The 23,140-nt window shown below is 33.7% G+C and overlaps 1 protein-coding gene across 1 annotated transcript in view; it reads left to right on the top strand.

Moving 5' to 3' along the window:
- The window catches only part of GBE1 (1,4-alpha-glucan branching enzyme 1), a 197,234-nt gene extending 174,335 nt beyond the window's left edge, over nucleotides 1-22,899 (top strand). The window contains exons 15-16 of the mRNA XM_051984360.1: nucleotides 15,089-15,204; nucleotides 21,112-22,899. Of these exons, the coding sequence (XP_051840320.1) occupies nucleotides 15,089-15,204; nucleotides 21,112-21,168 (173 nt within the window). The 3' untranslated portion in view covers nucleotides 21,169-22,899. The remainder of the gene's footprint in view (nucleotides 1-15,088; nucleotides 15,205-21,111) is intronic.
- The last annotated feature ends 241 nt before the right edge of the window (nucleotides 22,900-23,140 follow it).

Raw genomic sequence — 23,140 nt, 5'->3', positions numbered from 1 at the left:
CCTCCCCTAGATGGCAAGCAGTCCTTTATATGTTTGATATGTTGCAGTATATCCTAGATACAATATATGTTTGCAGAACCGAACAGTTCTTTTAGTTGAGATATATTGAAATATATGTTATTATTCTTTACAAGTAAGAATATGATCATCTCAATAGATGCAGAAAAAGCATTTGATAAAATCCAACATCCATTCCTAATAAAAACACTTGAGAGCATAGGAATAAATGAACTTTTCCTTAAAATAGTCAGGAGCATATATTTAAAAGCATCATATGCAATGGGGAAAAACTGGAACCTTTCCCAGTAAGATCTGGAGCGAAGCCAGGTTGCCCACTATCACCATTGTTATTCAATATTGTATTAGAAATGCTAGCCTTGGCAGTAAGAGTCAAAAAAGAGATTAAAGGAATTAGAGTAGGTAATGAGGGAACCAAACTATCACTCTTTGCAGATGATATGATGTTATACTTAGAGAACCTCAGAGATTCTACTAAAAAGCTATTAGAAATAATTCATAACTTTAGCAAAGTTGCAGGATACAAAATAAATCCCCATAAATCCTCAGCATTTTTATACAACACCTACAAGTAAGAATGTTTAATTTATTTTGTCAATGTGCCCAATGTCTAGCACATAGTGTCTGACACATAGCAAGAAGCTTAATAAATAGTTATTCATGGATAGATAACCTTCAGAGATATAGCCAGATGGATCTGTAATCCATAGTGTATATCAGATTTTAGATGCAGATATCTATATCTCCTTTGGCTACTACTAAGTAAAGAAAACATTTTTCTATACCTGCAAATCAATTCTAATCTTTCACCAATCTTCTTCCTAAATAGTCCCTAGGTAAAAATTGGTTTATAAAGAAATCTGTTTCTAATGACAGTCAGTTATTGGGGAAGCCTTAGTCCTTTAGGTGGTGGTGGTGTTGTATATCCTTCATTCTCAAAGAATAGGTCCTCAATGAAGACCATGACTTTAGGGCCCTTTAGGTATACTTGAAGACTTAAGAACATTAATTGTTTAAAACTAGTTATTCTAGTACTCATGGGAAAAAAAATTTAATATTAATTGGTGAGATCCAAGGAAATTAATTCTTAGTCTTTTGCATAGTTTTGATTGTGTTTTGGCCCTTAGTACATATTCATTATTGTCAGTCAATCAGCCAACATTTATTAAACACTTAGTATATTTCAGCCACTGTGTGAAAATACTAGGCATAAAAAAAGAGAGGCAGTTAGTATGCACATAGAAATATACAAAGCATCTTGATCAAATGACTTAACATATGTCCTGACCACCTGGGAAATAGCATGCAGATAAGAGGAATATTTTTTTTGTGTATGCTGAGGTAGTTGGGATTAAGTGACTTGCCCAGGGTCACAAAGTTAGTAAGTATTAAGTGTCTGAGATCAGATTTGAACTCAGATCCTCTTGACTTCAGGGCTGGTGCTCTATCTACTATGCCACCTCGCTGCCCCAAGCATGCTGATTTTTGAGAAGCAAAAGCTAAACAGTAGTTTACATAATTAACAATTCTAATCATAAAACAAATAAGCAACATTATAGATGCATAATAATAAAAGGACAATGATACATTTGTATTCCTCAGGCTCTCACACAGTGTATAGTAATTAGTATTAGCTTGTGCTGTTATTTCATAAATAGATCCTTAGAAAAGTAAACTTAATGGCTGTGATATTGAGTTAACAGAATCATTATTTCATTTTCTTAAGCACATTTCTTCTGTACAACTTAGTACAAAAGATAAACACTGACTGAAAATGAAAATCGTAAGCCCTTAGGAGATTAGAATTGCTTCTGTCTAAATCACTATGAATAACATGATTATTAATTGGTGTAGTCTTCAAAATGGATTTGATGTAGTTGTAGGGAAAATTGCTCACATATTCAGGTCTTAAAATAGGCTTCTTTTGGGTTACTCAAACCTCTGTAGAATGGAAACAAAATAAAATAAGCTTTATATTAAATGATGGTTCTGTCTGCTTCTCATAGATAGATTTTCATGCCAATATATTAAATATTAAAAAGAGTTTATGTGGATTAATTGTAAATGCCTCACATTAGGTAGTTAGAGATTTGTTATTGCAACATATATAATATTATTCTAAAATCCAGAACTCTGTGCTTGTAATTTTTTTAAACATGGATATGTTATGTTCTGTTATTTTGAGATTTTAAAAACTAAAACTTGAGTAAGTATGTATAGTAAAATCAATCATGCCTGCTAAATCCAAGTCCCCTATCAAATGACATTTTAAACTATCACGACACTGAAATGTGAAGCAGAGTGATTCTATCACTGTGGCACATATGAGGCATGTGAATCTAGGGCAAAAAGATTTGAAACTAAAAGTACAGATGAATAAATAAAGTTAGATTTTAATTGGTATCTCAGAAATATTGCATCAAAATGCGATAAGATGTACTTTTAAAAAATGTAAATTCAAGCTTTCTGACTTTTGCAACCTGTACCTAGTGTTGTTAATGAGCAAATAAGATCACTTGAATAAGTCATTGGAGTGAGATTTCTGAAGGCCAAGATGTGGCTTTGTAGTTTCTTAGTTTACCGAATACTTTTGAAGTGCAATTATGTTACTGTGCCTGTCTATTAGATTTCATGCTTTATGGAACAAATAAAGACTAAAACCATAATTTAGTATCAAGCAAATGCCATCTTTTATCAGGATTCTTTATGTGTTATGATTAATTTCTGAGATAAAGATACTTAAATGTAATCTCAAAAAGTAGATTAATTTGTAGAAAAATAAATACATAATTTTAGAGCATCCTCATCACAATTATATAGTTGATATTGAATATATACATGTCATTTATTTATTTAGTGAGAGCTGAAGGAAGGAATGCTTTTATTTAAATTCATAATATGAGTCTTACCTAAATGAAAGTTCATTCTTTATGTCTGCTTTTCTAGAAGCTTTTTCTATTCATGTTGCCTTGGTTTTGATATGGCTGAATAGCTATTTTCTGAGTTAATTTCATCCAGCTTCAAGATGTTAGACTTTTAAATATTGCTTAAAGGTTCTTGTAAAATTTGCATTGTTTATCAGATTATTAAGATAACATTGAAAGAGGAGTAATTTGTGCTTCCACTTGTCATAAAGAGCTCCATGATTCAGCAGTCTATACAGAAATACACACACTTACACACAAGAATTTAACATGAATCACAAAGCAAAAAAAAACATTTTTTGCTTTAGAGAATAATTACACAGTTGCTTTAACAACTTTAGATTAGCTTGATATTCACAGGACCATATGCAATAATGTGTCATGACTTTATTTTTGATGTTATTTCACACAAATGATGTTAATTGTTTTTCTGAATATCCCTTCTAGTAGTTTAAGATATGGGATGAGTTTCTAGTAAATGCCCATTTGTATGGTAACAATCTTCTTCCATTGCTGAATTCATTTGAATTCAGTAAGATTTTCTGTTCGCTATTTCTGGTCCCTCAAGGGAAAAAAAAAGTCAAAAAGTTTATTATTAAAAATATGAAAGGAAACTCATGAAAATACCATGAATAAAGAAAATTATTGTAGCTATGTCATGTGAGTAGATCAGATTTACACATTGGTTTAAAAACAGTATTTCTGAAAAGAAAGAATTTAAAGACAAAATCACAATGGAATGGGACACAAACTTTCCCTTTTCTGGGTTCAAGTTCAACCATTGAATTAGTTTTTGTAATTCTTCAGTTCTACTCTCCAGAACTCCATGAACCATTTATTTATTGGATTTTCATGGAAAGGATATTGGTATGTTTTCTTTCTCCAGTTTTATGTAAGCAGGGATTGTCACTTATTATGAGCCAGAACTCGAAACATGGAATTGATAGAAACAATGCTTAAGTTAACATCTTTGAGAAGTTCACACATTAGCTCACACATTAGTTAACACATTTGGGAGATTTCAGAGTTCAGTATGAGATATCCAGATTCACACCTCTCATAATCCCACTCTCAGAGCAGGAGTCAACCTTTGAGTTTATACCTTTAAAAGAGCATAAAAATAGCTGAGCTCAGTCAGGAGAGTTCAGTTGAAAAGATTGAGAGGGGAGCGTCAGTTGGAGATTGAGAAGCCACAAGTCGAAGTTGAGCTAGAGGTAGAAGCTGGAAGAGACAAAAGACAATCTGCAAGAGCTCTTGGAACCAACGAGGGAGATAGGCCTCTAAAAAAAACTAACTGGGCTATTTTGGAAAAGACAATAAAAGACTGTACTTAAATACCCTGACTGTGTTTGAGGTGATTATTACTTGAACTGAAACTAAGGCTGCCTCCAGAAAACCTCCCCAAGAAACCTGCTCCCAGAGAGAACCATCATATTCTAGAAAAAGAAGAACAACACTACAGTCACTTGTTCAGGATAATACAGTTGGTAAGTGTCTTGGATCAAATTTGAACTCTGGGCTTTCTGACTCTAGATTTAGTGCTCTTATCCACTGTACCCCCTACCTGCCCAGTGAATGAATAAACCTGTCCATTTGTTTTAGTTCCCATGAATTCTCATCTGTGAGTCTTTTGTCCTCTCATCTTTCCTAACCTAACTACTGTGGGTATTCCTTAAGGTGCTGTTCTAAGCAGTCCCTTCTTTTTTCTCCACACATTTTCAATGACCCTCAACTCTTAGGTTTTTAATTATCATCTCTATTCAGATAGCTTCTAGATTTCCTGCATTACCAACTAACTACCCATAGAGCATTTCAAAGTAGATGATGTAGAAACATTTCAAACTCAACATATATAGAACCAAACTTGTAACTATCTTCCTTCCCTTTTATTTCTCCACTTTTTTAAAAGGCACCACCATGCATATTCACTCATATTTGTAATCTTGGCATTACAACGTTTCTCATTTCTTTTCTTCACATATCCAAATGGTTATCAAATCTTAATGTTTTTTACTCTTCAATACCCCATAATCAGACTCCTCTCAATTCATTAAGCCTCCATCCTAATTCAGGTTTTTGCCATCTCTTGTTTAGATGATTGAAACAGTTTCCTACTTGGGTCATCCTGCCTAAATCTTCCTTCATCCCAGTTCATCTTCCACATATAGTACTTTACATGTTTTATAAATATCTGATTTGATTCTCACAATCCTGAGGGATAGACGATACTATTGTCCTCTTTTGTAAAAAAAAAAAAAAAGAAAAAAAAAAGATATAATTTCCTTCCTTATCTCTTAATTAGATCAATTTTTACTTTTGCTTGATCTGAGATCAGGATGGTTACCACTGCTTTTTTTACTTCACCTGAAGCATAATAGATTCTGCTCCAGCCTTTTACCTTCATTCTGTATGTATTGTTCTGCTTTAAATGTGTTTCTTGAAAACAACATATTGTAAGATTCTAGCTTTTAATCCAGTCTGTTCTCTGTTTTTGCTTTATGGGAGAGTTCACCCATTCACATTTACAGTTAAAAATACTAATTCTATATTTCCTGCCATCTTATTTTAACTCTAAATTATGCTTTTCTCTTTCCTTTTCCCCTTTTCCTCCTCCTCAGTATTTTACTCATGAGCACCACTTGCCTCAAGCAGCCCTCCTCCTTTAAAGACCCTTTTTTATATCTTTCCCCTACTATTTCTGTCTTCCCTTCTATTTAATCTATCTCTTCCCTTTTCCCTTTTTCTAATCCCATTTTTCTATAAGGTAAGAGAAGTTTTTCTGTGAAACCAAATATGTCTAATATTCTTTCTTTGAACCAAATCTGATAAGAATAAGATTGATGAGGAGCCGGAGCCAAGATGCCAGAGAAGGCACACTCGACTTTCTAAGCTCCTCTCTTACTCTCACTATCAATATTATATTCAGCCTCAAAAATAGCGCTTGACTGCTACAAGTCATAAAGATTAGAAGTACAACAGCCGAAGATTATCTGGACTCTCGCCAGAAAAGGCTTGTTCTCAGGGGCCGGAGAGAAGATCAGCACAGGCAGAGAGAGAACTAGAAGCAGACCAAGTAGAACCCCAAACCGGAAGTGAGAGAACAGATCACAGCACAAACTGGCAGCTTCAGCCCGCAGTTCGGAGCTTTTCCTTGGGGTAGTTGCGAACCTGCACAGCAGAGGTCCACAGCCCGGGGCAGCCTCTAATCTGCACAGTTGGGGGCTTGGCCTGGGGCAATAGAATTTTGCAGGGCGATTTGCTTCTGGGCAGAGACTTGTGTTACCAGCAGGGCTGGTAAAAGAAATCATCAAAGAGAACTGTCCAAGGAATATTGTGGCAAAATTTCAGAACTATCAGATTAAGGAAAAAATATTACAAGCAGCCAGAAAAAAACAATTTAAATACCGAGGTGCCACAATAAGGATCACCCAAGATCTGGCTGCCTCCATATTAAAGGATCAAAGGGCCTGTGATCTGATATTCTGAAAGGCAAAAGAACTTGGAATGCAGCCAAGAATAAACTTCCTAGCTAAGCTGAGCATTTTCTTCTAGGGAAGAAGATGGATATTTAATGAAACAGATGAATTCCATTTGTTTCTAAGGAAAAAATCAGAACTAAACAAAAAACTTGATCTCCAACCATAGTATTCAAGAGATGCAGAAAAGGTAAAAGGAACTCTTGAGAATTGTATTTCTGTTGTGGATATACAAAAAGACTACATGTATAATTTGATTTTACTGATATAACACAAAGAATAAGATTCACACAATGTTCATCACCCTCCCTTTTTTTTCCCCTCAATCATAATAGATTTTCTTTGTCTCTTCCTGAAATGTAATTTCTCTCATTTACCCTCCACTGTTCCCTTTTTTCTGGGACATTCCTCTTTCCACTTCTAGTTTCTTTTTTATATTATAACAGTAAAATCAGATGATACATTCACTCTCTATGTGTACTCATAACAGAAATACAGTTCTCAAGAATTCTTTTATTTTTCCCTTTTAGCTTCTCTTAAGTCCTATATTTGGAGATCAGATGTTTTGTTTAGTTCTGGTCTTTTCATCAAAAATCAATGAAATTCACCTGTTTCATTGAATGTACATCTTCTTCCCTGAAAGAAAATGCTCAATTTAGCAGGATAATTTATTCTTGGCTACTTTCCAAGTTCCTTTCTCTTTCGGAATATCATATTCCAGGCCTTTCAATCCTCTAAAGTGGTAGCTGGTAGGTCCTGGGTAGTTCTTATTGTGGCTCCTTGGTATTTGAATTGTTTCTTTCTGGCTGCATATAATAATTTTCCTTGGTCCAATAGTTCTTAAATTTAGACACAATATTCCTTGGGGTTTTCATTTTGGGGCCTTTTTCAGGGGATTTTTGGTGAATTCTTACAATGATTATTTTACTTTCTGATGATGATTTCCTGAAAAATAGTGTCTTTTTCTGTTTCACAAATTATGTTTTTCTGGTAGTTGTTTTCTTTTTTTATTTTATCAAATTTGTCTTTTAATGAGTTATATGCCTTTTCCAAAACTTCTTGCTAAGTTTTCATTTCCTTTCCCCATTTTTCTTCTAGCTCTCTTTTAAGATCCTTTTTAATTTCTTCTAGAACCTTGTGTGATGGGAACCAGTTATATCACTTTTTGGGGCTTCATCTGGAGACAATCTGCTTTCAGGGTTTGAAATCTTTTTCTTTTCACCATAAAAAACTGTCTATTGTCAGAGTTCTCTTTGCTTTTTTACTCATTTTTTTTTAAGTTAAGCTGTTTTTAGGGCAGGGGAAGTTTTCCAAGCTTTGTCTACAGTGGTGGCTTCCTATATAAGTGGGCAGCTTCCTTGATAGCTGTGTCTGTGTTGACTCACTCCCTATGCTGGGTGGGTGTGGCCAGGTCCTGCCAGATTCTGACATTTTGGGATTTTACTATTTACCTTTTTTGTTTGTGTTGGATGTTTTATAACTTCTCTGCTGATCTACTAACTTGCAACCAGGGAAGAGTAGCCAACACTGCTGCTATAGGTTCCTCCCTGTAGATTCTGTGCCATACGGAGTCTGCACTGCCCCACGGAGTCCATACTGTGATGGCTTCTGTGCTCAACCTGCTTGCATTTGGTTTGCCCCTCTCTGTTGCTGATTAAAACAGCCTTTTTCTGCCGACTTTTGAAATTATCTTCTTCTGGTAATTTGTTGCACTCCCAATATTTGTGGATTCTACTGGTCCAGAGGTAATTCAGAAGCTGGATTTGCTAATTGGTCTGAGAGAAGGTCAGAAAGAAACTTGTGTCCTCTCCACCATCTTGGCTCTGCCCCTGGAAACCCCCCTTTCATTAATATTTTTAAGTTAGCTGGTAGTCTCTTTTCCCTTTAAATTTCCTTCTCACATCCTCTCTTGGAAAACAAGTAGATTAATTAGAATTGAATTAGAATTGAATCCAACACAAAAGTTATTTCCAAGATTTATCAACAGACTACTATTTTTCTCACAGAGTGATTAAAGAATTGGATCTCAAAAATACTTGATTTGCTTTTAGTTTTACCACCTTGATTATTAATCTGTAAAAAAAAAATTTACTTACTTTGAAATCTGAGAATTTTACCTTACATTAGAGTTCTTTAGCTTCATCAAGTGGAATAAAATAAGTTGTATCAAATGATATAAGTGATGGTACTTTTTCTTACATCAAAATCTTCATTCTTTGAAGAAACCTTTTATCAAGAAACTAAACAAACAGCAGTTTTTGAAGCATTTGAAGACATTGAATTTGTAAAAGCCCTGCTTTCTCTTCCCTTTAATCTTCTTGGCCTCTTGCAGAATATGGCATTTCCACAATTCTTGCTATAAGATTACCATTTATTCATACCTGCTCATAGATGTAGTGAATGCTTAGGAATCTTTTGAATTAAAAAAAAAATTGTAAATCATAGCATAATGGGGGGCAGATAGATGGTATAGTGGAGAGCATTGGCCTTGCAGTCAGGAGGATCTGAATTTTAAGTTTGGTCTCAGACCACACTTACTACCTGTGTGATCCTGGGCAATTAACTTAACCTCAATTGTCTCATGAAAAAAAAAATAGTAAAAATTGTAACATCCAGGTTGATATCTGTAATGTCCAGACTAGCTTTCTGGAGGGTCTCAATACCAGCCCATGTCCTTGATTTTAGAAGAGGAGTGAAGAAGCAGGACTCACATGGATGGTCAAATATGGAGTCTGTTTATTCCAGATTCTCTCAGTCTTGTATTCCCTAATACCCTTATATAACTATAGCACACTGTGCATACAGGACCACATAAACAACTTGCTGTATTGTGTAGATGTCTTTTTGCCACTTGGTATCACTCTGCTTTAATTACAACGCAGGTTGTCACATCCCCTGACTTCAGAGAAAGAGTGAGAGCCCATAGTGGGAAATGGGGAGCCAAATGAGATATTGTCATCAGGATTCCTTTACTGGACTAAAAAGTATTATACCTCAGCCAGGGTTCCTCACTATCTGTGGCCCTCTACATCTCTCTCTTTTTTTTTTTTTTTTTAATTGAAACAGCTATACATCAGTAGTTAAATCTATCAGCATAAGAGGAATCACACAGTAATATAACAAACAATATAAATATACAAGATACTATAAAAGACTTCCATGAGTCCCAGAAGGAAAGTATAGAAAATAGCTATTAATTCACAATCATACATGCACCTCCCTCAGCAGCTAAGAGATAATCCAAAGCTAGTCCATTGTCCATCACTTCATATGTCAGGGAATCCAGTGATTCCTATAGGTTTTGAAGTCTCATTACCAATTATTTTTATGATCATGGTGTTCATTAGTCAATTGCCACATACATAGGATTAACTGCCCTGCTCTTTCAGTAGCAGACCTAGTCAGAGATGGAACCATCTGATGTTTCTTGGGTCTTCTTCATTTTGAGGGTCTTTCCTTTTTTCTGTCTCTCCCCAATGGACAAGTGCCCATCAGATTCCTTCTCCACCTGAAGAGACACAAGTAAAACTTTGCCCCAAGCGTGCCCCAAGCAGTTAACCTATCTGGTCCCTTCCATTCACTGCTCTCCAGATTTCTCCACATCACCTGGTGATTATCTAAAGATACCGGAGCTATTCACATTGGATACTGCCCTTCCAGCGGTTTATGAAACCTGTCTGCTGGAACCAGTGCATCTTTTTCAAAAATCAAAAGTTTTAGAAGTTCTCTATGGTTACTTGTGGCTCCCCCTTTCTTTTGTTTTTAGAGGAGTATCTTGTCTCTATTCCTCCTTTCTACTATACCTGTCCTTGAGGATTGAAGGGTATGCCAGTCATGTGTGAAATCTGATACTGTGCACAAAAGTGTGCAAAAGGTTTATAAGTATATGCAAGTCCATTATCTGTTTCTATTGCTTGTGGCACAACCATAATTGCAAAGGCATGTGTAAGGATAAGGAATTCAGTAACCACCTGGGCCATCTCTTTTACTGCTGGTAGTACAAAAGTAAAATCTTAAAAGGTGTTCACTATGACATGGATAAAAGACAGATGACCAAAAGATTTATAATGAGTCACATCCACCTGCCAAATTTCATTGAGTCTCAAACCATGATGATTCTTCCTTGGAGCGAGTGTGGCAAGCTGTACAGGTTTTTACTATGTTCCTAGCTTCATCTTTTGATACCCCAAACTGCAGACGTAAAGCGTATGCAGCCTGATGGTATTTAGAATGAGATTCTTGGGCTGCCTGAAGTAGAGGAGTATTGGCTAACATGATGAGAAAGCGATCTGCCTTTAAGTTTCCATGAAAAATAGTTCCTAGAATACCAGTATGATAGTGGACATGCAAGAAGTAATATTTACCTGGACAGTTTCTCACTTGATCCTGAAGTTCCTTAAAAAGCTGAAATATGTTAGAGGCTACAAATTTTGTTTGGGCTGTGGCAATTCTTTGCACCATAACTACTGAATAAGCCAAATCAGATATTATATTTACATCTCCTAGATAATAAGTAAAAGTTAGCATAATTGCATATAACTCATTCTGCTGAGTGGATTGAAAGGAAGTTCTGACTTTTTTTTTTGCAGCTAAGTCAGGAGAATATATGGCACAAATGTTATGTTTGGACTCATTGGTAAAGATGCTTAGTCCTTTAGAAATCTTTTCTTGAAAAATCCATGACCAATTATATGAGCTGGGTTGTCTTTAAGGGGGACCTGTGTGTAAAATTTGGAGCTGTGGCCAATAAAATTTGCCACTCTGGGATAGTTTCACAGCATATTGTTATAAAAGATGTATATATTGTCATGCCTTATCCCCAGATAATTGTATCACTCACTTAATGGCCTTTAATAAGATTCTAGCCACAAGCACTGGGTAAGGAGTAAGACTTTGGTCTGGTTGTGCTTGGAGGGTCACCCTCATACTTTCTCCTTGATGAAGGATTGCTATGAGTGCCTTTTTCTTAGCAAAAACTGATATTACCAAGGGTTTTTGAATGATTATTTCAACCACATTGGATAAAGCCAGTTCAACCTCCCTCAGAGCCTTTTGGGTTTCTTTTGTAAGGTGGCAGTGTGAGTCTAAAGCAGTGTTTCCCCTTAATTTGTCATACAATGATTGTAATTGATAAGTAGTTAAGCCTAACATTGGACATATCCATTGACTATCTCTTAACAGTTTCTGAAAGTCATTTAAGGTGTTCAACTTCTCTGTTCTTAAAGAAAATTTTTGTACTGTAAGACCCTTGGGGTAATCCCTAAATCCTTAACTCATATCCTAAACATTGAAAAGGAGCATGCTTTTGAATTTTTTCTGGGGTTGTATACAGTTGGTAGTTCCTTAGTGTTCCTATGGTCTTTTGTAGGCATGCTTCTAATCTTTGCTTCTTAGGTGCACACTCCAAGATATCATCCATGTAATGTAATAACAACTTTTGGAAATGTTTTTCTTACTGGAATAAAAGTAGCAGCCACATACATTTGACACATGATAGGGCTATTTTTCATTCCATGGCAAAACTGTCCATTCAGATCTTTTATAAGACTCAGCTAAATTAAAGCTGGACACTGAAAAGGCAAAAATTTTCATATCCTCCTTATTCAGAGGGATAGAGAAGAAACAATCCTTAATGTCTATAACCCAAAGAGGCCATTCCTTAGGCAATTGAGTAGGAGATGGAAGCCCAAGCTAAAGAGTTCCCATAGTTTCCATCTGTTCATTCACTTTTCTCAAATCAATCAACATCCTTTATTTTCCAGATTTCTTTTTTACAGCAAATGCAGGGCAATTCCAAGGACTTAGAGGAGGTTGTAGGTATACTTGGTCAAGTTGCTCCTGTACTATATCTAATAAGACCTGGTTAAGGGCCACTGTTATACCTATACCGATGTATTAGTTTTCCATTGAAATTGAACAGGTGAGTGTGCTGGCAGGCCTTTCACAGCAGCTCTGCCTAAAAAGCTGAAATACTCAATTGTAATCCTAACTGTTGTAAAATGTCTCTTCTCTTACCATCCCTCCTGCTCCTCATTCTCTTCCTCATGAAGGCTGCATTGAGGGAGGAGGATCAGGAAGCAGAGGATACCCCAAGAGCACATGCACAGGCTTGAGGGGAAGTGAAAGGGAGCTGAGAATCTGAGAAGCACCATGCCCCTCAAACTTCTCAGCACAGTCCTTAACGCCTTTCCTGCCCAATTCACCATGCTCCTCAAACCTCCCAAAGCAGTAACAAACAATATAAATCAATAGGATATTATAAAAGACTTATATACCTCTCTCCCACATGCTGTAGGGGTTATGGGCACCAACTTTCTGCTTGTTTTTCTCCTCATACTTCTTTGTCACCCCACTAAAAGCTTTCTTTTTCTCATATATGGAATTTCTTAAAGCCAGTTTTATCACATTGTATTCAGTTAGTTGTTGAAGTACTATCTTCTGCATCTCTGGCTCCAACCTTCCTCCACAACATTTGAGAACTTAATGATCTGCTTATGAGTTACAAACAAACCTAGCTTCTCCCCTAACCTAAGCATGCTTCATACTTCCCTCAGGAGGGTGGTTCTTTTGTTAGCACTTGCCTCATTTTGGCTGAAAAATGAAAGTGACTAGATTAGTCCTTACTGAAATCTTCCCGCTTGCTTGTCTTTAAACTTACCCTGTTCCTGAGTCATGAGAACTCTTCAACCCAACCACTGATCATGTCAATCCAGCTACTTTGTCCCTGCTTTCCAAGGCCCCACGTTGAATGCCAAATGTAATTTCCCAACTAGCTCTCTGGAGGATCTCGTTAGCAGCTCGAGTCTTTACTCTTAGAAAAGGAATGAAGAGATGGGACTCACATGGATGGTCAAACATGGAGTCTGTTTACTCCAAATTCTCTTAGCCTTATATATTCTTAATACCCTTACATAACTATAGGACGCATGTGCTAACTATATACTGCAGATGCAGGACCACATAAACAACTTGCTATTGTGTATAGATGTCTCTTTGCCACTTGTTATCACTCTCATTCAACTACAGCACAGGTTGTCACCACTCCTGACTTCTCAGGAAGGCCGAGAGCCCTTAGGGTGGATGGGTAGCTGAACCAGACAGTCAGCAGGATTCCTTTTACTGGAATAAAGAGTCTTATACCTTGCCCAGGGTTCTCCATTATCTCTGTCCCTCTACAGTTAACACTTAATTTAATCTCTTTTTCCTTTTCTCTTTCTTCTCTTTTCTCTGAAATAAGCGGATTATTTTTTTTTTTTCTGAGACAATTGGAGTTAAGTGACTTGCCCAAGGTCACAAAACTAGGAAGTGTTAAGTGTCTGAGCCCAGATTTTAACTCAGGTTCTCCTGACTTCAGGGCTGGTGCTCTATTCACTGCACCACCTAGCTAATCCACCTAGATGCCCCACAGGTTAAAATTTAAGACCAAAATTTAAGACCAATATTTATTCATTACCTTTCTGTTCTCAACAAGTACCACCTCTTACATGATAATTTTCCTGATTTCCCCATAGCCCCCAACTTTCTATTTATTAAATACATGGTTTTTTTTTATTTTATATTTTCTTTTTTCTTCAGTTACACATTAAAACCATTTTAAACTTTTTTTAAGGTTTTTAATTCTAGTCCCCTTTTCTTTCTTTTCCCTCCTGAAACAGCAATCTGATATAGTTTTTACATGTGCAGTCGTGTAAAGCATTTTCTTATTAATCATTTTGCATAAAAAGACAAAATGGAAAGAAAAAAAGAAAATAACATGCTTCGGTGTGTTTTCAGACTTTTAATTCTTTGGAAGCAGATAATATGCTTCATCATGAGTCCTTTGGGATTGTCTTAGATCATTATATTTCCAAGATTAGTTAAGTTATTTACAATTTTTCATTTTGTAGTTACTGTGTAAAATGTTTTCCTGGTTCTGCTCTCTTTGTATCAGTTCATGTAAGGGCATTTTTTTTCTGACATCACTCTGCTTATCATTTCTCATAGTACAACAACATTCCATTACAATCATATCTCACAGCTTAGTTATCCATTCCTCAAAATTGATGAGCATCCTCCAGATTTCCAGTTAATAGCCATCAGTAAAAAGAACGGCTATAAATATTGTTGTTTTTGTGCTTGAATACTATCCTTAGCAGTTTTGAATGTAATAAACATGCATGAGTATCTGTTACAAAGAATGTGTGTATAAAATGAAGTTATTGAATTCTTTGGGAAATCAAATTATAACAGGTTCTAATATAGTAATACCAGAAAGTGGTAGAATATAAGATTCTTGAAGGCAAATGTTTTGTTTTTATCTTTTTATCTTTCAATCCTTGTATAGTTTAGATTATTATTATTAAGAACAGTAACAGTGACATTGATGTAGCATCTAAAATTTACAAAATATTTTACATATTATCTTTCATTTGATCTCCATATCAGGCTTATAAGGTATCTACCACAGGTATTTTATTTATTCTACATGAGAAAAATGAGCCTGAAATAGGTCAAGTAACTTGTACATGCTTACAAAGTTGCAGATGTGTTTTTGTATTAAGTTCTTGCTTCTAAATCAATATCTGGTATGCCATATTGTCTTAGAAGGATAAAGGTAAAACAAATATGGTATATATTTTAGGAGATCATATTAAAACAAAATTAATTTGAATTCCTTAATACATTATAAATTCAAAATTGTTCTGGATACTGATGAAAAGAAATATGGAGGACATCAGAGATTGGACCATAATACAGATTTCATTTCTGAACCTTTTGAACATAATGGCCGTCCTTATTCTCTTTTGGTAAGTATTAGTTCCAAAACATTTTCTTTCTATCTTTAGGAGGTTCTTGAAGTTGCTGTTGATATTAGTCATAACAATAAAAAGCTACATTTCTTTACATTTCATAAAATAATTTTTTTTATTTCCAGCATGATATTTTCTTAACACAAAGAACCTAGAAAATAAAATATTAAATCATATGAATAAGTTTATTTTGTGTGGCTGTTCTTGTCACTTATAATTATAAATCAGTCCTTGTGATCTTTGGACCCTCGTAATTCATGTAATATAAATGAAAAATGTTAATTCTAGTAGAATTTTTCTTTGTAAAATGTGAATTTGCTTGTTAATTTATTTATCATGTGAGTAGTTTTTAAGTGTTTGTATAGACTTTATTTCCTCTATTTTGCTCCACAATTTCCTATCTTTTTTTTTTCATTGGGTAATTGGGTAATTTGTGAATTACTAAGATAATTATGATAAATTCCTAAGATAAGATCAGAAATTTGCTCAATTTCTGCATCCAGAATAATTTACAATTTCATTTGGAATGTAGTTCTGCACTCAAAGCCATATCTCAATATTTTCTGCTCCTCTTAGCTGACTGATATGATTCATCTTTTTTTGATTCAAGAACACAAATGCTTTATGAAAATGCTCGCGTTTATTCCCTATTATATTACAGAAAAAGGTAATCTTGCATAGCGATTAACAATGGAAAAATGAGATTTTTTTGATGATGAGTGAGATTGGATTCTGGAGAAAGTATATATACTAGAAGATGTTAAGGTAGCCTCAAGATGACAATAAAAAAATTAATCAAAAAGCTCTGTACAAGGGCCAAGAATACAAAAAACAAAAATTAAACATCCTTTATTCTCAAAGAACTTAATGTTTTGTCAGATTTTGGCTTGATAGAAACTATTAAAAGTAACACTCAGCTAAAAGTAAAAATAGGAAATATCCAGTAAGATGGCAAAATAGTCACTTTCTTCAGTCCCAAAACCTCAAAAGAAAAGAATTATGGAGTAGATGATGTGTTACTGCCATCTCTACAAAATAGAAACATACTATTTCCACATGAATAACTATTAGTCCACAGAATTTTAATACTTAGAGCTTTCATTAGAGTCCCACACTTACAAATTTACAAAACTTCCAAGTTTGGGGACCCCCTAAAGTCTATCTCTTTGGAGTCTTGTGGACTTTGGGTAAAAGTTCTAGATTTGTTAAGTTGACAGCAAAATTAGAATGTTTGGGGCTTTTTCTTTTTCAATAACGTACTTTTCTCTTTTAGGTTTCAGTCTCATGAAATATTACAAAATACATTAACAGTGTGATAGAATTTAACAGGAAGAAAAGTCCTGGTTCATGGTTATAATAAGCAAATGAAAAAGTATTTATTAATCATTTATTGTGCTAGGGATACATAGAAAAGTTAATCAGCACTTTTTTTTCAAGGAGTTCACATTGTTGTAGGGGAAGACAATTATAGGAGGTTTTAGCTGCAAGCCAGATGCAAAGGTCTCAAAGTTCTTAAAATTCAGTGACAAAAACAGATGATAATATTTGTTTAATGTTAATCCATTTTTGATGTTGAACCATCTAACCAGTACCAAGGACTCTGATGATGAGAACTTTCTTTTCTGAATCTTAAGAAGCTATGACTACAGAAGTGCAGGCTGCAACCTTTGTAAAGACAGTTGCCAGGCAGTATAGGCTTCTGGAGAGTGTTGCATTTCCCATTTCTCTTGAGTACAGAATTTATAATGTCTTTTTTGGAATCTGAGTTTTAGTCATTGAAGTATTGGCAGAATTGAATGAAAATTAACTGATTAAGTCATTCATTCTACAAAAATGTATTAAGCATAAGAATCATTTACAGAAGCAATTACACACATATTCATTAAGCAGTATGTCCTGCACAACAATTTGTTAGGTAAGAAAGAGAATTCATAGGCATTGGAAACAAGAAGAATTGTATAATACCAGCCTTCGTAGCTATTATGGATCCCCATTTGTGTGACCCTACAGCATATTGTTGGTTCCCTGTAAAGATCCCTGCATCCAGTTGAAACAAAATAACAGCAGTAACAACTTCGCCCCCCCTCAATTTTTTTTCCCAGAATTAATTCATTCAGCAGACATGGAATAGCAGCACGCATATTAATGCATCAATTGGGGGGAAAAAAAGTATGTTGCATAGGGTTGTATTACAGTAAGAGAGATATGACATCATAGGGACAAGTAGGACAAAATAGAGCTTTTTTCTTTTATTTTGTTCTCTCTGACCATGTGTTATTTAAATTGCTTATTTAAGTAACTAAGTTTCAGCTGGGAAATCACAGGTAGTAGGGCTGAAATAAGAGAATACAAAGGAACCAAGAAAATACCAAGACCAAGAAAATATAATTACCTCTTTACCATATTTGCTCAAGGAACAACTAGAAGAAGCAAAATTGACTTCAAAAATAACTTTTCCTCCCTTCAGTTACTTTGTAGCTGAATCCTATAGTAATAAAATTCGTTATTACCCAGTTTTAGTTGTATTGTGGACCCAATTATATCACTTGAGCATAACAACCTCATACTATTTTTCTCAGACTTATCCTGTCAGTAAATAAAGGGCCTGTTTCCTCTTGATATTCTGTGTCCATGAAACAGTAGTGAAAAAGGCCATTTTTGTTAAGAATTTACTTTGCAAGCTCCATAATCCATAGGATCTGCTGAATAAGTTTCAAATCTATGCTTTCAAAGATAGCAACAAACAGAGTTTGCAGAATTCTTAAGATAGCATTTCATGCTGCAGTATCAGCAGGTAAAAAAGCTCTACATTGTTTTTTTTTCCCCCCCATTGGTCGAAAATGTGAAGCTAGGTGATCTAGTTTAAGTTATATACTGTCACTGAAATCATATTAGCTATGATCAGAATAATTTAAGGTTAAAAAAAAGTGATGAAGAACTTCTTAATCTTGGTCGGAAAAAGTGGCATTCCATTTTAGTATGTTCATTTTTTTGAGTTTCAGTTGCTGAAATTCACTAACAGTATTATATTGGGGACCAATGTGCTAGGGAGAATTCTTTTTTCCAACTTAACATGAACCTGACCTAAGAGCAGAATTGCAACTTAGAAATATAAATTCCCTGACAGAAAGGAGAGCACAGATAAATAAGCCCAAAATTTTTGTACTTTGCTTCTTTGCTATTGTGAATAATGTGAGTTCTGCATAGTGAAAATATAAGCAAAGTTTTCTATTTAGATTCATTACCAGTAACCATTTCATCAGTTAATTATCCCCATTTTACATTTGGGAAAACTCAAGTGGACTGTAATACAATTATCTTTTTGACAAGATGCTTAGCATAGTTGTTTAATTTTTGTAAAGTGTTAAATTTCTATTTTTTTTTAAATAACGAACCCTGACATTGAAAAATATCTTTTTAATATCCTTTAAAAATAAAAAAGTAATTAATCAACTACTTTAAAATTTATTCATGTTGTTTCATGTTTATAAAAATAATATGTGTATGTATAATATATAGCGATAATACATATATCTTATGTGTAATAGTCTTAGAAAAGTACAACTCACTGAAAATTCTAACTCTTTTCCCAAAATATTAGCAAAATAAAATTTGGCAGAAATGCATATAGTTTCATTAAATACTAAAAACCAGATTAAAATTTTTAGTTTCTTGAATTGTTCATTTTCAATTTTGATGTTGCCATTGGATTTTTTTAAAGTTTTTCAAACTTTTTTATAACTTTTTTAAATGCATGAAGTTAGGTAACAATTGTTATATAACAATTTTAAATGCTAATACATATATTTTCCCCAAATCTAACAGTTTTAAACTTGTTTGTTTTAATCCTTAATGTTACCAGATATTCTAATTAACTATATTTCTTACTGCCTTTTTTAAGGACATAAATTGTTAGGAGGTCTATATCACAAAAATTTTAGAGGAAAAAGTTGTGTCACATGAATATGCCACAATGTCCATGAATGTTCTCTTCTTTTTTGAAACTTTATGACTTTTTGCCTTTTCCGAACTTAAAAGAACAGCAAATAAAATTAGCATTTCCATATACACAGTAGAAAAGAAAAAAGACTATTGTACATTAAACTGCGTATCTCTATTATATACACCTTGCAATTCTTTTTAAGTGTACACTCAGTCACTGTCCTGCCTGTCAGTGCTGCTGCTTTTTGGCCTTATTACTGTTGTTGGTTCTTTTTTTTTTTTTATTTCTGTTTTTTAGAGAAAGATATCTCAATGGTTCTCTTCATTCTTTTAATTTTCTACTTCTGTTGATGATAATTTTATCCTTATCACCTACCACCCACTCTGCAATCACTGAAAAAATTAAAAGCAAAGCTCTTGTAATAAGTATGTCTAGTCAAATTCCCTAATTGCCTGTATCCAAAACTGCAGCTTGAGTCCTCTGTGTTTAGTTAGAATGAGTAGCATTCTTTATTGAGTCCTCTGTGTTTAGAATGAGTAGCAATCTTTATTATCAATCCTTTGGAATCAGTTGAGTCATTTTAGCTATTCTCTTATTTTCTTTTTTTTTCCCCCCTTCTAAATCTGTGTTTGCTTTTTATTTTACCTTCTGATTCCAAATTATGAAAGACTTATGCCATCAGTCAAGTTCTCACATTTTGAAAGTAGGAGATTATTTGGAATACTAAAAAACTGTAGCAAAATAAGCTATTTGCCATAGTGAAGGCAGCACTGTGCTAGTTCTTTACTTTACTATTTGTAGTTTTAAAAAGAAACATATTTTTACAAATTAAGTTATAGAGAGAATGGTGCATTAATTGACTAGAGTTTACTTCTGTCAGAAAGACTTAGGCTTATATCTTGCTTCTTGAGACTTACTGGCTATTATGACTCTAGGCAGGACATAGCCTCTCAGTGCCCTTAGGCAATTCTCTAAGAGTCTAAATTGCTGAGGTGCTGCTAATCTGAATAAATAGGCTGTCACAGTTCCAAGGAAATCACAAATCCAGTGCTATTATTATTAATAGTAATAACAAAGAATTAAGTAGCAAAAAGGTCCATTAATGCAATTCATATCACTAGGTGAGGTAGGTGACTTAATGGATTGAGCCTTGAGTCAAGAAATCCGAGTTCAAATGTAACTTCAGACATTTACTACTTGTCACCCTGGGCAAGTCACTTTACTGTGTTTGCCTCAGTTTCCCCATCTTTAAAATGAGCTGGAAAGAGAAATGGCAAACCACTCCTGTAGTTTTACCAAGAAAATTCCAAATGGAGTCATGGAATGCTGGAGTGTTAACATTTCTTATATTTGTGAATCCCCTAAAATACAAGTTTGCAACTAATTAGAAAAAGTTTGTCATACCACCTGGAGTTAAAAGTGTGTGTCTCTTAGGATTCTTTTTGATTACATTTATTAAGCTCTTATTCTTCAAAGGGAGAAAAAGTAAATAAGCAAACATTTTCATAAATAATGCTTTCTAGGTGCAGAAATAGTTCAAAAACATTGCTTTGTCACATTACTTCTGTTTAATGAAACAACATGACATCATTGGCCTTAGGCAAGCTTTAATTCACAATAGTAATAATAGTAATGCAATAGTGTTTAAACATAACAATAAGGAGTCATCATTTATCATTCAGTCAGTAGCCCTACTACATATTTTCAGAAGTCTGAACACTGACAGTTATAAATCATACAGATCCCTCTAATAGTAATTGTTTTAAAATGCTGTCATTAACATTAGAACAAAGATTGGAAGGTATTGTGTAGTATGGTAAAATTTTAAATATGATTCATAAGGATTAATTACCTTAGGAAAACAGAAGTCTGTCATGCCATCAGACTTATTTCTTAAAATCTGTAGTGTAATGATTTTCAAGTTTATAATGACTTCTTTTTCTTACCTCTTTAAAAATTAGGTATACATTCCAAGCAGAGTGGGTCTTGTGCTTCAAAATATGGATATACCCAACTGAAGGCGACAAAATTTGCCTGCAGCGGATACAGATTTTTATTTTATGTTCCTATATTTAGCCTCTTTTCATTTTGTAGGCTTTAAAAATGTGTGGCAAAAAATATTGGGAATTGAATATTGATATGTACACATGAATATTAATTTTTTTAAAAAGACCTTTTCCAAAGCCATATAAGTAAACAAATACAGAGAAAAAATTGTCTTTTCATTTCTTGTATTTTTGTAGTATATTTTCAACCTGTAAGTGGCTACTATTTTCAAGTTGAATTTTACATTTTATAAAGTAAAGTGGACTTTCATGCTGTTTTAATTTAAAGATTTGATTTATTTGTTATATGATATAATCTTTTTTAATGCACAGAGTAAGCAGAATTTTTTTTAATTGAACAAATAGCAATCTTATTTAAGTTTTTGGATATTTGGCAAAGAATAATACTGTTACTGAAAAGGTATCATGATTTTATTATATTGGTGACATTATAATAATGTTAAGAATTTTTTCAAAAGATAACATCATAGGCTTTATGTGTAAAGAAAATTATGTATGATTTTTGTATAATAATTTCATTTTATTTACTTTCATTCACATAACATTTTTGTGTGCCCTTCTGTTTTCCCAAGCCTTATAATAATTGTGGCATTCGGACCATTTTAATTTCCATTAGTTAATAATATTGTACAAAAAGCAATGATTTTTGAAATTAATGAATGTCACATTCATTAATTCTTTCCACTTTATATAATGCTGTTTAAGGCCTTTATTGGTTTTCATTAGCATAATTAATTCACGTTTTAAAAAATGCTTCATACCTAGTTTGAAGAAAAATTTGCTGCTTCTTCAGTACTTTGGAATGGGCTTCACAAATGGGCTGCAACATAACCTATGAAGTAGGTTTCTGTGCCATAGCCAATATATCCATAGTTTTCTTAAGTGTCACCAATTCTCTGAATATATTGTAAGATATAATTTAGCCACATATTAGCATTATTTGTTTTTGTTTTTTGTTTTGTCCAGAATCATTTGTAATTTACAGCAACTATATTGCAATTTTCATTTTTAAAGGAAACATCCAGTACAATTTGTTTTCTACTAACAAACTTTTGCATTAACTATCTTCCACATACTAAGTTTTCTATTGAAAAGTGTGGAATGAATATTTAAGGTTTATTTTGGATTTCTGGATCTTAAGTTCTTTTTAAATAACTCAAATAATAATTTGAATGTATTAGAAAGATTAAATGGTACTGGATGATAATTTTGCATGCAGGAAAAATGAAATGGAAAGTTTTTTTGTGATGCATTTTCCATAAAAAGGATTTATGAATGTCCTAACACTGTCATAGTCTTCATACTATAACTATTAAAGATGAAGACACTGTCACATTAAGTGTTTTCAAGTTTGTATTACCCTACTGTTTCCATTATGCACAAAAGTATTACCAGGTTATTTACATATCATGATAGCATTTTAAAATATGGAATATAGAATTATTATTTTGAATTGTTTTATAGATGTGGAATTGTTATTTTGAGAGTGTTATATTTTATCATATTGATTGATTTTGCAAACATATTCTTTAGATTTCACTGGTTTACAGTGATGGTTTCACAAAATAATATAAGGTATTTGCCTTTGTCAAGTTTTTATGCTTGAGGAACAATAAATGTATGCTGCTAAATAGGAACAATAAAAAATATATGCAAATAAATAAAATATAAAGAGTTTAAAAATGTTGTGGTTATTTATCTATTAAAAACCTTTACAAAGCATTCTTATGTCCATACACTTTTTTTTCTGGTTGCTTTTGTGCTTATGAAATCATCTAGTGGAAAATCTTTTTTCTTTTTAGTTGCTAAATATTTTCAACGAACACAAGAGATAATGGAATATTCTTACTCTTTTAACAGTTCTTTTTTCCCCCTTATTTTGTTAATAACAAATAGCCATGTTGTCATCACATAATTCAAAAAT

Source organism: Antechinus flavipes, chromosome 3, assembly GCF_016432865.1.
Source record: "Antechinus flavipes isolate AdamAnt ecotype Samford, QLD, Australia chromosome 3, AdamAnt_v2, whole genome shotgun sequence".
Taxonomy (NCBI): Eukaryota; Metazoa; Chordata; class Mammalia; order Dasyuromorphia; family Dasyuridae; genus Antechinus; species Antechinus flavipes.
This window is presented reverse-complemented; position numbering and strand designations above follow the sequence as displayed.